This window comes from Mauremys reevesii, linkage group 8 (genome assembly GCF_016161935.1).
Source record: "Mauremys reevesii isolate NIE-2019 linkage group 8, ASM1616193v1, whole genome shotgun sequence".
Taxonomy (NCBI): domain Eukaryota; kingdom Metazoa; phylum Chordata; order Testudines; family Geoemydidae; genus Mauremys; species Mauremys reevesii.
Window position 1 is genome coordinate 105,586,422 of NC_052630.1, and position 14,062 is coordinate 105,600,483.

The following is a 14,062-nucleotide window of genomic DNA, read 5'->3' on the forward strand; positions in this document are numbered from 1 at the left end:
CCCATGTGCAGATCTGTGGCAACAGGGACGTAATAAACACAACCGAATGGTAATGAACTAACAGACTATTGGTAAAGTTAGGTGAGCAGGGGACACCTGCAAACTATGAAGCAAATCAGCCAGGGGGTGAGGGGTGGGATGGATTTATTGTGGGGGCTGAGGAGGATTCCGCTCTGGAGGGAGTGGGGAGACACCCCTTTCCTTTTGAGGCTATTTTGCTGTACTATCCTGTGGCGCTGTCTCTTTGGGGTAAGTTTGTTGCTCTGCGCATAGAAGAGATGGATACGTCCCACGGATTTAATAGCGATTTAATTTCCCACAGTACCACCCTATACTACATTAGCCCCCATGAGCTGCTAGTGGGGGGCCTTATGCCCCACTCCCAGCCACGGGTCTCCCCCTGCCTCACCCCTGTCCCCCTCAGGATCTCCCCCTGCCTCCTCTCCTGTTTTCGGCCCCCCTTTCTTACCACTCCCCTGCCCCCCTTCTGCTCCCCCCAGGGTCTCTCTCTATGGGTCTGTCTCTCCCCGCATCCTCTCCCCTTTCAGGCCCCTTCCCCACCCTCCCCTGATCCCCTGGGTCTTACCTGCCCCCCTCACCTCACCTGCCCCCCCCACCAGGGTCTTCCCCTGCCTTTCTCCCTTGGGGTCCCCTTTCCCCACCGCCCCTCTGGCCCCCCAGGAATCGGATCTCCCGCTCCTCACTCCTCTGCCCCCGGGTCTCGCTGCCCCCCTGCGGGTCCCCTTTCCCCCCCGGAACCAGGTCTCCCCACTCCCCTCAGGATCGCCGCGCCCGCCCCCGGGGGTCCCCCGCCGCCCGGCCCGGCCCGCCCCAGTCTCCTCCCCGGCCCGCTCCCGCCCGCCTCTCCTCCCGCTGCCGGCTCAGTCGGTCGCAGCCATGGCGGAGGGAGGAGAGGGCGACGGGCTGCTCCGGCCGCCGCTCCCCGCCGGGGCCCCGGGGCCCAAGCGCCTGTGCTCGCGGGCCGGGCCGGCGGCGGGGTCGGGCGGCGCCGCCGCCTGGGGGCCCGGGGGCGGCGGCGGCGGCGGGCCGGGGGCGGCGGGGCGCTGGCCGGCGGGGGCCCGGCCCTGGCGGGGCCGCGGGGCGGCGGGGGCCGGCGGCGGCGCTGCTGCAGCCCGAGTCGCTGCTGGACGCGGCGGCCAAGCGGGTGGCGGCCAGCTGGGCCTTCGAGCGGGTGGAGGGCCGGTTCCAGCGCATCCCGGAGCCCGTGCAGCGCCGCATCGTCTACTGGAGCTTCCCCCGCAGCGAGCGGCAGATCTGCATGTACTCCAGCTTCCAGCCCGGCCCGCCGGGCGCCGCGCCCGGCCCCGACGAGAGCCCCACGCCCGCCGCCAGCGCCAGCAGCGCCGCCCCGCCCGCCGACGGGCTGCCCTTCCGCCGCGGCGCCCGCCTGCTCGACACCGGCGCCGTGGACAACGTGCTGCAAGTGGGTGAGTGACCGGCCCGGCCCGGCCCCGTCCTTCCCCGCAGCTTTCTTCCCGTCCTCCTCCTCCTCCTCCTCCTCCTCCTCTCGCTCTGCTTCCCTTTCCACCTCCAGCTTTCCTGTCCTTCTCTGCCTTCCCTTCCCTTTCCACCCCTGCCTGTCCTTCCCCGTCCTCCTCCTTCTTCCCTTCCCATCCCCTTCTCCTCCTCTCGCTCTGCTTCCCTTTCCACCCCAGCTTTCCTGTCCTTCCTCCCTTCCTTCCCTTTCCACCCCTGCCTGTCCTTCCCTGTCCTCCTCCTCCTCTCGCTCTGCTTCCCCTTTCCACCCCAGCTTTCCTGTCCTTCTCTCCCTTCCCTTCCCTTTCCACCCCTGCCTGTCCTCCTCCCCGTCCTCCTCTTCTCCCCTTCCCCCATTCCCTTCTCCTTCTCTCTCTCTCTGCTTCCCTTTCCACCCCCAGCTTTCCTGTCCTTCTCTTCCTTCCCTTCCCTTTCCACCCCCTGCCTGTCCTCCCCGTCCTCCTCCCCTTCTCCCCTTCCCCCATCCCCTTCTCCTTCTCTCGCTCTGCTTCCCTTTCCACCCCCAGCTTTCCTGTCCTACTCTCCTTCCCTTCCCTTTCCACCCCTGCCTGTCCTCCCCGTCCTCCTCCTCCCCTTCTTCCCTTCCCCCATCCCCTTCTCCTTCTCTCTCTCTCTGCTTCCCTTTCCACCTCCAGCTTTCCTGTCCTTCTCTCCCTTCCCTTCCCCTTTCCACCCCTGCCTGTCCTTTCCCCGTCGTCCTCCCTCTTTCCCCATCCCCTTCTCCTTCTCTCTCTCTCTGCTTCCCTTTCCACCCCCAGCTTTCCTGTCCTTCTCTCCCTTCCTTCCCTTTCCACCCCTGCCTGTCCTTCCCCCGTCCTCCTCCCCCTTCTTCCCCATCCCCTTCTCCTCTCTCTCTCTGCTTCCCCTTTCCACCCCCAGCTTTCCTGTCCTTCTCTCCCTTCCCTTCCCTTTCCACCCCTGCCTGTCCTTCCCCATCCTCCTCCCCTTCTTCCCTTCCCCCATCCCCTTCTCCTCCTCTCGCTCTGCTTCCCCTTTCCACCCCCAGCTTTCCTGTCCTTCTCTCCCTTCCCTTCCCCTTTCCACCCCCTGCCTGTCCTTCCCCTGTCCTCCTCCCCTGCTTCCCTTCCCCCATCCCCTTCTCCTCCTCTCTCTGCTTCCCCTTTCCACCCCCAGCTTTCCTGTCCTTCTCCCCTTCCTTTCCCTTTCCCTTCCACCCCTGCCCTTCCCCATCCTCCTCCCCTTCCCTGCTCCTCCCCTCTCCCTGCTTCCCCTTTCCACCCCTTTCTCCCCATCCTCCTCCCCCTTCCTATTCCTTCCCCTCCCCTCTCCCTGCTTCCCTTTCCACCCCCAGCTTTTCTTCCCCTCTTTTCCCCTCCCTTCCCCTCCCGCTTCCCCTTTCCATCTCTCCTTCCCCTCTTCCCATCCTCCTCCTCCCCATTTCCTTCTTCCCTGCTTTCCCTCTCCCCATTCCCATCCCCTCTCCTGCTTCTCCTTCCCCCAGCTTTCCTTCCCTCCTTCCCCTTCCCTTCTACCAGACACCTCTTCTTCCCTCTCCCTCCTCCCCATCATCCTCTGCTCCCCCATTCCTTCTCTTCCCTCCTCTCCCTGCTTCCCCTTTCCACCCCTTCTTTACTGCGGTCCTCCTCCCCTTCCCCCCATTCCTCCTCTGCCTCCCCTTCCTCCTCCCCTTTCCCGCACCATCATTCCGGTCCCCCTGGCTCCTCCCGGCCTCGCCTGTCCTTCTCCCCGCGCCTGGTAGCCCCCATCTCCTTCCCCCTTCCTTTCCCTTCTCTGTTCTCTCCCAGCCCCCTCTCCTTTCCTTTCCTTTCCCCCATCCCTCCCAGCTCCCCGGTGCACCTTCCTCTCGTCCCCCTGCCTCCCCCATGTCCCCACCCCTCCCTTCTCCCCCCCAGCCCTCCTCTCCTTCCCCTCTCCCTGCATTCCTCTCTTCCCTCCCCATCCCCTCTTCCCTGAGCCTTCCCTCTGGCATCTCTTCATTCCCCTCTTCTCCCATCCTCTCCTCATCCCCCTGCCTTTCCCTTTCCCGCAAGCCTCTCTTCATTCCCCCCTTCTTCCCCCTTCCCTCTCCCCTTATTCCTGTTTATTCCCTTCCATCTTTCCCCTCTTCACTCCCCTCTTCCTTCCCTCTCTTCCCCTCCACTCTCCCCATATTCCTCTTTTCATTCCCCTTTCCTCTCCCTCTCCCCTCCCTGTGACCGGTGACCCCATTATTGCTGTAGGGGGTCTGGCTCCTCCAAAGTTTTTGTTTTTTGGCAAATATTTCAGCCTTTTGTCTGGCAGATTTCTTGTTTGACAGTAAAATACCCCCCCCCCCCCATCTTCCCTGTAGGCAATAATCACATTGGATCCTTCCCAGCCTGATTTTGAAATGGGGAGGGTGAATTGCATTCCCATTTCCCCTTGCATATGACTTGGGAATGGGATGTGTGTGCTTGTCAAAGACTGGGCAGCCCAGACTGCAGCTGCCTGAATCTGGATTCAATCGATTACTTTGAAAATTAGAAAACAGAGTGACTCCAAAACCAAATGCCTTTTCCAGGCAGCACCTCCCTTGAAATGTATCCCCTCTCCCTCCACCTCAGTGGTAGCTGTGCATCCAGGGGCTGGACTGACAATAATAACTGCAGATGAAAAATGTGAAACCTACACACAGCCCTTATGAAGGTGGGGTACTTCTGTTTGTACCAAACCTGGTCATGGGTTTGTAAATACCCTGTGTTCCACTAAATACTCTTCATCATTTTGCCTTTGTTTTGCGTGTTTGCCCTTTTCACTTTTTCTTGAAAAATGAGAGATTTTCTCCCCTTCTTCCCCCTTCCAAGTCTCGTTAATCTCATTAAATCCATAAATACAGCGAATCGGATTCATTCCATGGGTTGGGAGGCAGAAAATAAAATGAATTGTTTGGTGCTGACAAGTTGGGTGGACAATTAGGAGCATACAGAGTATTGTGTGTAGGGTGTGTGTGAGATTTGGAGGGTGTATAGAAGAGAATTTTTTTTACAATCAGTGACAAATGGAACATGGCAATAGTGCCATTGTTTTTGATTCTATTACTAGAAGGCTTTTTTAATTAAGGGGTTTGGGAGGAGACTTGTAGTGAATTGAAAATGTATTTGCCCCATCAGAAATCTGCTTGTACACGTGTATGTACTTAACGACAAGCAAATTGTAGTGTTCTATATTAAATAATTTGCTTCTGGTTATTATTGAAAGCGATTGGAATGAGCGTCCCCATTAAAACAATCTTGTGCTACAATTTGGTTTGCTAATGTAAATTCGTCTGGAATGGAGAGAAAGTTTGGGTTTTTAGGAATAATTAGTCCTGCAGAGTTTATTTTTGTGTATTGTGTTTTCTGAATGGAAAGCAGGCTGTATAAATAGTTACTTTGTGGAACAGTATACATTCAAAAGAGCTTTATCAAAACATTTTCCTGTTATTACATAGAAAATTTTTACTTTACCTTCTAAGCTATTTAGTTTAAAAAAAACCCCAAAAGACAATGTTTTTTAAGATGATACTTTTTTTTGTCAATACATGTTTTCTGCAGGCTGCTTTGAGGTGACTAGCTGGAATAAAATAATTTGAAACTGCAAGGCAGACATTTTTTATAGGGAAGGAAGTGGTTCAGAAGGATCTTAAAATTAGAAAAATTATTTAGTATGGGAAATGTTTTATTAAGCTGCCTATTAAAGCATGGATCAAATCAACAGCAGATGTGGGAATAGATTACTTAGGTATATGGCATATGAGGGTTTGAAAATCAGGACTGACTTTGTATGATATTTTTTTTTTAGGATGAGTTTTCACTAATACGAGTTTGGAAGTAGGTATGGGGAGTTAATGTAAATTATGTAAATTATTACTGTGAACTTTGGGGTGGGTATGTGGGAGACAAAACAGCATGATTCCGAAGTGATGGCACTGAAAAAGCGATTTGAATTTTGCAAGCCAAAGTTCCCAGTCCTCATTAGATTTCCGCAAATCTGTTGTACCAGTGATTGAAGCCTATAAGAAGATAGATGCTTCTGTCTCTGCCATTTCATATCCCTTGATGAGTTGAGATTAGAAATTCCAACCACTAGCTTCTGAATCCTAAACTTTTAGGTCTGAGTCTTTGTTTTGGAAATATTTGCTGCATAATTGGGCATGTTTTTTTTTTTTTTTTTAAAGAATATTACTGTAGGGTGGGAACAAGAAGGGTGTTTTGTTTTTGTAGGAGCACGTACCATGTACATAGAGGGTAACTTCTCTTCAAATGGAAATGAGGAGATGGTGCAGAACTTAACAATTTCACTGCTTTTTTGTTTTGTCTAAAAGTTTGCCAATTCTAGATAAAATTATAACAGGCTTGCACTGTGATGGGATGAAAGACTGCTAGTTTAGAAGGGCTGGAATAGTTCCACCATAACAATCCTTCACAGAGCTGAGCCAAAAGAAGATTTAAATAAAACAAAATGCTTTGAAAGGCTGTGTGTTTGTCCTACAGATGGTAGGCATAGCAAAAAAACAAAACAAAATGTTTTCTGCTAACTTTCCACGTCAATTCTGATAATGCTACTTAAAGTTGTGGTAACCCGACCAACAAAGATGTAATGGCTTGTGAGTCCCAGTAGGTTTTACATTAAGATAGGAATTATAATGCCGGCTTGTATGGGAGCCATTATATTTAAAAGAACTTTGTTTTCTTGATTCTTACCAGTATTAAAAGAGAATTATTGTTTGCCTCAAATGATCTCTTTCATGGACAGCTATAAATCACATTGTTGTTAATAAAAAACACATGTTTCCATGGTTGAATTTTAGACCTGCCTACTCAGACCTGCAAAAATAGTATGAATGCGCAGTTCCATCTTTTTGTGATTGAAACGAGTTTTTGAAATTATAAAAATACAAACAAACTAAATAAACTTTCCCATTTGAAATTTGCAGGCGATGTAATGTGGAGAAGATTGTAATAATTTGGACAAATGGTTTTGGTCTGCAACCTTTTTGTGCCTGCAGATCTGTCAGGTTTGAGTGATGTGTATGCCACATTATGAATTAATAATTCCTTCATGCTTAGTGAAACTTAAACGAGGCTTAAACCATGATCTCACTGGAGTCATTAAATTGATTTTCTTTTGTAAAGAAAGATCTTGGAAGTTGAACACAAGCATCTTTGTCTTTCTAAAAACTGCTGAATTATTATGTGCACAGATCCCGTCTTTGTGTGTGTGTGTTGTTGTTTTTTTAGACAAATGACAAAAGCACGCAGGAAAGGAATGCAGAAATGCAGGGCTTAATATAAAGCACTGCATGCTGGGACAACTAAAAGATACAAAACCTTTAACGGTGGAAGTTAATTTTTAACAAGTGCATTCACATAAATATTTATGAATAAAAGTTTTACACCTTGCTCGTTTAGGTTCATGGAGAGAAAAGACCTTCAGTAGATTTTGATAGCAGACTATTTATCCATTATAACAAATTCATGTTCCTAGTCTGCATTTCCTAATTTAGTATAATATAGTTTGTCCTTGAGTTGTCATGTTTCGTTATGAGTATGCAAGTATCTGTGGCAATTTTAGGTGAGAGTCTATTTTTTTATTGCTTTTATGATTACAGCAAGGAAAGGTGCATTTTATATTGTAACCATAAACACCAAGCTTTGTGGTGTTCTGTGCATAATAACATAACACATGAAAACCAGGGATGGCAGTGCATTATGTATACTGCATATTTCTTCTGCAGACTAGGAACTCTTGGAGATAAGCCTGTGTACAGTAGGGTAGTGGTATGCAGTCCAACCATTGGTACATAAGCAGAATTTACTTTTGCTGTTAGTGACAATGAAGCATGGTTTAAAAGTGCATTGAATTTGTAAACATAAAGAGTGAGCAAGTGTCTATAATTTTGAATGCCCATCTGGTGTTACAGAGTTCAGGAACTTGTAACTTTCAGCAGGTGATGTACCATTCTATTCTATCTGCATAGACCAGTCATAGAAAGACTTTGGGAATTTTTACCTTTACAGTTACGAACTCCAGAGTTAAGAATTGACCAGTCAACCACACACTGCTCATTTGGAACTGGGAGGATGCAATCAGGCAGCGGCAGAGGCCAAAAAAAAAGAAAAAAGGCAAATATAGAACAGTGCTGTGTTAAATGTAAACTGCTTTTTAAAAAAAGGGAGGGGGCAGTTTAAAAAAAAAGATTTGACAACATAAGGAAACTGTTTCTGGGCTTATTTCATTAAATTAAGATGGTTAAAAGCATTTTTCTTCTGCATAGTAAAGTTTCAAAGCTGTATGAAGTCAATATTCAGTTGTGAACTTTTGAAAGAACCACCAGAACCTTTTGTTCAGAGTTATGAACCTTTCAGAGTTACGAACAACCTCCATTCCTGAGGTGTCCGTAACTCTGAGGTTCTGCTGTACTTGAACAAACTTGTATGGTCAGCCTGTGGCCAGGCTTGTTCTACGGTAGCAGCTTATGTTGGTCTAATTACATCGCTCTGGAAGAAACCACTTCAATAATTTTTAATTAAAACTTTTTTTTTTGGGCATCAGATGTCTGTTTTAATTGAAGCGTGAGGATTTTGATAACAATTGAAAAGCCTTTTTGGAGCTTAAAATAATCGTAAAATACCTCATTTTTAACTTTACTGAAACCAGTTTTTAGAATTTCTTCCAGATTCAAAATGAAGATAAGCATTTGGATTCTGCTGCACTTAACGTCTGAGTTAAGCCTAACGTTTATGTACAATAATTTTTCTTTTTAAAATGTAAACTTCACAGATGTACTGCTGTTCAAAGGTCTAAATATTCTGTGTGGAGTCCTTTTTACTGTGTTCACTTTATGCCTAAATATGATCAAGTATTTGTTTTAAGCATCAGTCATTCTCCTCCTGAAAGCAGGTTTGGGATTGGCAATTGTCTGGGTCAGATAGAAAGCAGAATGAAAAGCATTTCTTAAAAGAGATTACTTCACTCACCTCGTCTCCCTAATATCCTGGGACTAACATGGTCACAACAACACTGCAAATAGAGTTTCTTAAGGAATGTTTACAGCTCAAAATCTTATGTAGTGTATTAGAATGACACTGATTAAAAGAGATTAGTTTTTTTTCTTCTGGGGAGTCTTTATTTTTAGATATAAGAGTTGTTTCACAAAGAGCTCCTTACTTATTAAACAAACAGATTTTTTTATTTTTACAGTTGGATTAGTTTATCCTAACCATGTTATATTAGAGTAACCCTTGTGGTCCACTTTTATGTGGTATGAGGCAAGTGGGGGCTGCCATGATGGAAGCTGTTACACATTTTTAATACATACCCTCCTCTTTCCATGTCTAATAATTAGTTCTGAACATTTAAAATGAAATAATCAAGGTACATTAAACTTTGCACTGCCCTGTAATAAAGAGAACAGATTAGATATTTCTCCAGAATGTTTTTGAGTGTTTATATAGCTTTGTATCTGTGATGATAAAAACAGGGGGAGCATGATTGTTGATAGGAGAAAGAAGGCAAGTTCAACTTTGAAACCTGGAATTTTACTTATATTTCTTGAGCAGCTTTATTGGCTTTTGAGTCCTTTTCAGATAGATGAACAGATTTTCAGAAGGAGGGTGAGCTTTTTGGCTTAGAGTCAATTATTGCTGGAAGGGTGGTAGTAGTAGGGAGACATTAGGAAGACTTGGAAAATAATGCACAATAACTTATTTAAATATGTGGCCTTAGCTTTAGAATCTGAGTGGTGCCTCTTCAGAGAGAACTGAATTACATAGAACAGGGTCTAGTTCTGTAATCTAAAGAATGTGATTTCTGGTTTGAGTAGCCAATAAGGTTTTGTATTTTAACTTGGATAATGTATTTTTTTAATGCTTAGAACAGATGAGACTTGAGCATTTTCCATTTGCAAAGTTCATTTTGTTTACAACAGGTTTTTGTTTTGGTCCCATAAGAGATCATTTAGGAAATATTTAACTAATCTAAAATGCCAGTAAAAGAAGGCATAGGGCCCTGTTTGGTGTGAATTCTAGAGCTTTGTACGAGGCAACGTATTGCTGAGAGAAATCTTAGTCGTCACCTTTAACCCAAGTTAGAATTTAACGACAACGTTAAAAAATACGGTTAAATCTATTGTAATATTTTAACATTGTACTTTTATTTAGGCAACTTTGTGCTCTGAATTAGCCCTTCATATATATGTGATTCTCACTTTCTCTGGAGACTCTAGTGGAGATGTTTTATGTATTGGAGTAAAAGGTATATTGGTTTCATATGTATTTAAAATAAAACCAATAAGGCTAAGTCTGTAATTTTGGAGAGAAATGTGAGGATAGGAGAAAGACAGCAGGTTTGTTGAGCTTGTTTAATTTAATATATTTCTTGTTTTGTTTTACAGATTAAATTCTTTCCCCATCCCACTAGTAGAAAGCCTGACACACTGGGGCCTTAATTATATTCTCACGTTAGTTAGCAGTGAGAAAGAAAATGAATCACATAGTTAATATGTTGTGTTATGCTTAATTTTAGGGATTTTGCTTCTAGGTGTCATTCACAGCTCTATGTTTAGCTGGAATGCAATTTTCCCCTCACCTGCCCACTTCATGTTAGATTAGAATATCTGATATTGTGAGGGAGATGGATAGTGGTTTAAGAAGGAACAGAACTTCATGTTTTTGTTTTTTTTTTGTTACTAGCCTTGTCACAAGGTAGCCATGATTAGAAATTATAATCAAGAGACTGAGATTTTGCTGTAGTGCAGCAATGAGCATGTTACTAAATACTGAAGCACTGGACTTAAGGGTGGTTTTCATCTGGAAACCTATATGAAGTTGCTGATCTTTTTCCTATGGGGGTAGGGCTCAGATTTCTGTGCATCTGACTCCTCTCTGAGTAATGGAAAGAAGTCATGGTATTCTGAACTTACCTAAGAGTTTCTGTAGAATATATTTTTCTCTCGCTGGCTTCATATGATGCTTGATCCTTCACCACTGAATGTAATGGAATTTTTTCCATTGACTTGAATTGGAGCAGGATCAAGCCTGTGCTCCCCTGGTATTCAAAGTGAAGCCTCACTGTTTCCTCAGTAGTGACAGGGCTTGAAAAATGTACCTGACGCCTACTAGCCGCAATACTGAGTCTGATAAGGAAGATTCTCTTGTTAGGTTTAGGGGGAACCAGTGAGATCTGTTGAGAAGGTGCTAGGATTCCTACCAGGATGTGGTCTGTGGACCATGCTTTGTTTAGGGGCTTACCTTGTGTAATTCTCTAGGTACTAGATCATAAACTTGAAGCTGGGTGTGCTTCCGCTTCCGTACCCTACCCCCAAACTACTTTAATGAACACATCCTCTCTTGCCCCTATTTCGAGTCCCCCGGTCTGTGTGGTGGAAGTGTATAGTAGTTGTCCTTGATGCCATACGGATATGCCACTGCTCTGTTCTCCTCCCAGCTACCTAATTGTTGCAATGGAGAGAGGAAACCTGTATATGTCCTGCCCTACTCCGTTCCTTTTTTTTTTTTTTTCCTTTTTTTTTCAGGGTAACTAACATCTGCCTCTGCTGTTTCCTAGCTTTCTCAAACATCAGCCTCAGTAGAAAGTGATCTGCTTCCTGTCAGGTTTACAGCTGCCTCCTAAAGGGTTTTGAATAGAAGGTATGAAAGTGACCAATCTTGTCAGTTGCACTGTGCTGATATTTGGAGAAACTATGGGCAGGCACCGCGGCATTCAAAAGCCTGTCTGCAGATTCAGAAAAACAGAACTGTGCACGTGAATGGATTCAATCTTGTCTTCACAGCCCTAAGGGTTAGAAATATAGGCCCTGATCCTGTGGCTTGTTGCATACACATACTACATTTCAGGAATGGGGCCATACTCTCCTTTTTTAAAAAAACAAAACAACCGTGTAGATTCTGCAGAATTGATGGCTTAGCGCTCCCCCCGCACTACATCCACCAGAGGCGAAAAGTAAAGAGGATTTTTTTCCTCAAGCCCCGATAATGCTTCAAGAGCAAGCTTTTTATTTTTCATCATTTTTTTTAAATCTGAAAGTTTAAATATAAATCCCATATAAATGACATTCTACTGTGCACGTGATTTATTAACTATTGAGGGTTTACCTGAGGGAGGTCAGATTTGGCTCCCCTACGATTTACTAATGCTTCATTTTAAGGTTATTCATTTTTGTCTTAACTTGTAAGCTTAGGAGTTAAAACAGGATTTGGTTGGCGCTTATTAAAGTGGTTGAGTTAATTTGCTGTTTTCACAAAATCTTGAGCTATTACTTGTAGTTTTCAAAGACTTTCTTGTAACTTCTACAGCCCATGTGCATATTACATTTTTTTGCTTTTCTTGAATCGTTATGAAAAGTCAGGATTTAAAAAAGAGCACTTGAAAATGCTAAATACTGGATTTGTTAGCAGAGTAAGTTCTTAATGCTGGGATACCAGTCCGCCTTTAATGATACCTCCTCTCCTTGATTTGAATGGGAAATATTCCCTTATGCAGTCAAGATTCAAAGACTTCTGAACCTTCACTAGTACATGATTACTCAGCTAATCACTGTTCAGAACAACACAACTTCAGTCTCTTGTTGACATACCATATCTCCAGTTGCATTGCTCCTTTAACACACATGCTGTGTAATCAGCAGCTCAGTTACTCAGTGCAATTAGTTATTCACTGTTTAAGTCCTTACTCATTTACTCATGCTCAGTTATTCATTTTATCTGTGCCTCCAGTGTGTCACTGGAAAGCCCAAAAATGAAAGTGGGCCGCTCTTAAATGCTCATAATGATGTGCGATTTATACAGCTTTTGATTAGAACTTGTACAGTCCCTATTGTGCAGTATGTGCACAATGAACTGCTGGTACACTTTATTTAAAGCTAGATGTTGATGATTAGTGAGAGTATCCATCCTTATTTGCATTTCTAAGGTGACAATCATTCTAGTAGCCCTGTGCCATTGTGTGATTTTAACAATACAAGTCCCCCGATAAAGATGAGCCCTTGCATCAAATGGAATTGCATCATACAAAACAATAGATTCTTTAAATAAAACCCGCTTTAACAAATTACAGCTGTTTAAATACAGGAGGTACAAAAAGTATTTGTACGTTAAGAAAAACCACATAAGACTTCTTCATCTACTGTTTTTCCCCTCCCCCTTTGGCAAAGCCAATTTTATTTATTTCACTAACAATTAATTGATCCTAGAGGATCTGAAATCTCTCTGAGGAAAGACTGGAACTATCTTACAAATGCTTTTTTGTTGTTGTCTTTTTCATCCGTTTTTTCAAAAGAGTGGCTGTTATTGTTTCTAATATGCTAAAATCTGTTTGCTAGCATTTCCCTTGCATTCTCAGTGTAAACTAGAAATCAAAGCTAAATAAATAGCATGGATTTGTACCTCTGCTACAGCTTTTTTTCCTCATGGAAGTCTGACCAGCTGTCTTAATCCACAAGCAGCCGCTGACATCCACAGATCAGTTTTCTGCCCCAGTGTGTTGAATGGGGGGAACCGGGGATAGGCACTGTGAGTGTGGGGTGGCTGGGGAGAGGAATAATGTAATAAAGCAAATGAGAACGCCTAGATTCTTGCTTGATTAAATAGGTAAGCAATAGAACCAGGAGTCACCGTGTATGAACTAACTGGCACCTTGTACACTTCTGTTCAAATCTTAATTTCTCTCTAAATGTTTTACAAGAGATGTCCTTTGTCATTGGGTGAAAGCTGTTCTGCCAATGGGATTCTCAGTTGTATGTTTTTCAGAGTGGCTGCTCCAGGCTTCATGCACGTGGGACACTGCAGAGGTCCAACCCTTTTATTTTACTCAGCCTTGTTGGAATATGTATAGCTCTCCCAACAGTGCACATTGAAATGGCTTGTTCAACATTTCCTGGGTATTTTTTCAGTGTAACTGGGTAACATCCAGATGCGAAGCAACGGCGGGGAAAATCCCCACGTTTTACCGTTGTCGTACTATTACATTTACGTGCTATTGCTTTGGCTATTGTGGGTTCAATAACATAAAACGATATCTGACCCTTTTCATACAAATAATAGGTTAAACCATTTTTAAAGGCAGTGTTGCAGTCAAAGGAGCTGTTTCACGTGGTTGATAGGCTGTGAAACTGTTCAATGGACTTTGGTTTCAGAGACAATATCCGTTCAAATTAATCTTTGTCAGATACATGCCACTGCAGACAATTCAAATTCCATTCACTTTGCTGATCTCATAACAAAAAAGCACCTTACACTGGTTCTTTTATCATAAAATTAACCTTTGTGTGTGTGTCCTGGTAACTGGGGTGGCATTAAATCTTGTTGAAAAGGCTCTGCTATAGGAGGATTCAGTTTCTCTTAACAAGGCAGACTTTTTCTCTGGGCATTTTTTTTAAAGTGCTGAAGATGGATTAAAAAGAATGCAAACAGATGGACAGATTTGGTTGTTGTTGTTGGCAACCATCTAAGCAGCCATTTTGAGCAATGCTGATTCAGGGGTACAGACAGTCGAGTGATGAGCGTAGTATAAATACCCTAGATAGATTTTTCTCCCCCTAATAACT

At 44.5% G+C, this 14,062-nt stretch overlaps 1 protein-coding gene across 2 annotated transcripts in view; it reads left to right on the forward strand.

The window, feature by feature from the left end:
- Positions 1 to 227: 227 nt before the first annotated feature.
- ZSWIM5 (zinc finger SWIM-type containing 5) overlaps positions 228 to 14,062 on the forward strand; it is a 155,806-nt gene continuing 141,971 nt past the window's right edge. The window contains exon 1 of one of the 2 annotated variants that reach the window (XM_039483752.1): positions 228 to 249. Coding sequence is in view for 1 of the 2 variants with exons in the window: in XM_039483750.1 (XP_039339684.1) it covers positions 4,128 to 4,164 (37 nt within the window). In the remaining variant the exon portion in view is untranslated. Of the gene's footprint in view, positions 250 to 3,960; positions 4,165 to 14,062 lie in introns of those variants that run through there. The other variant, XM_039483750.1, reaches the window with a different exon arrangement.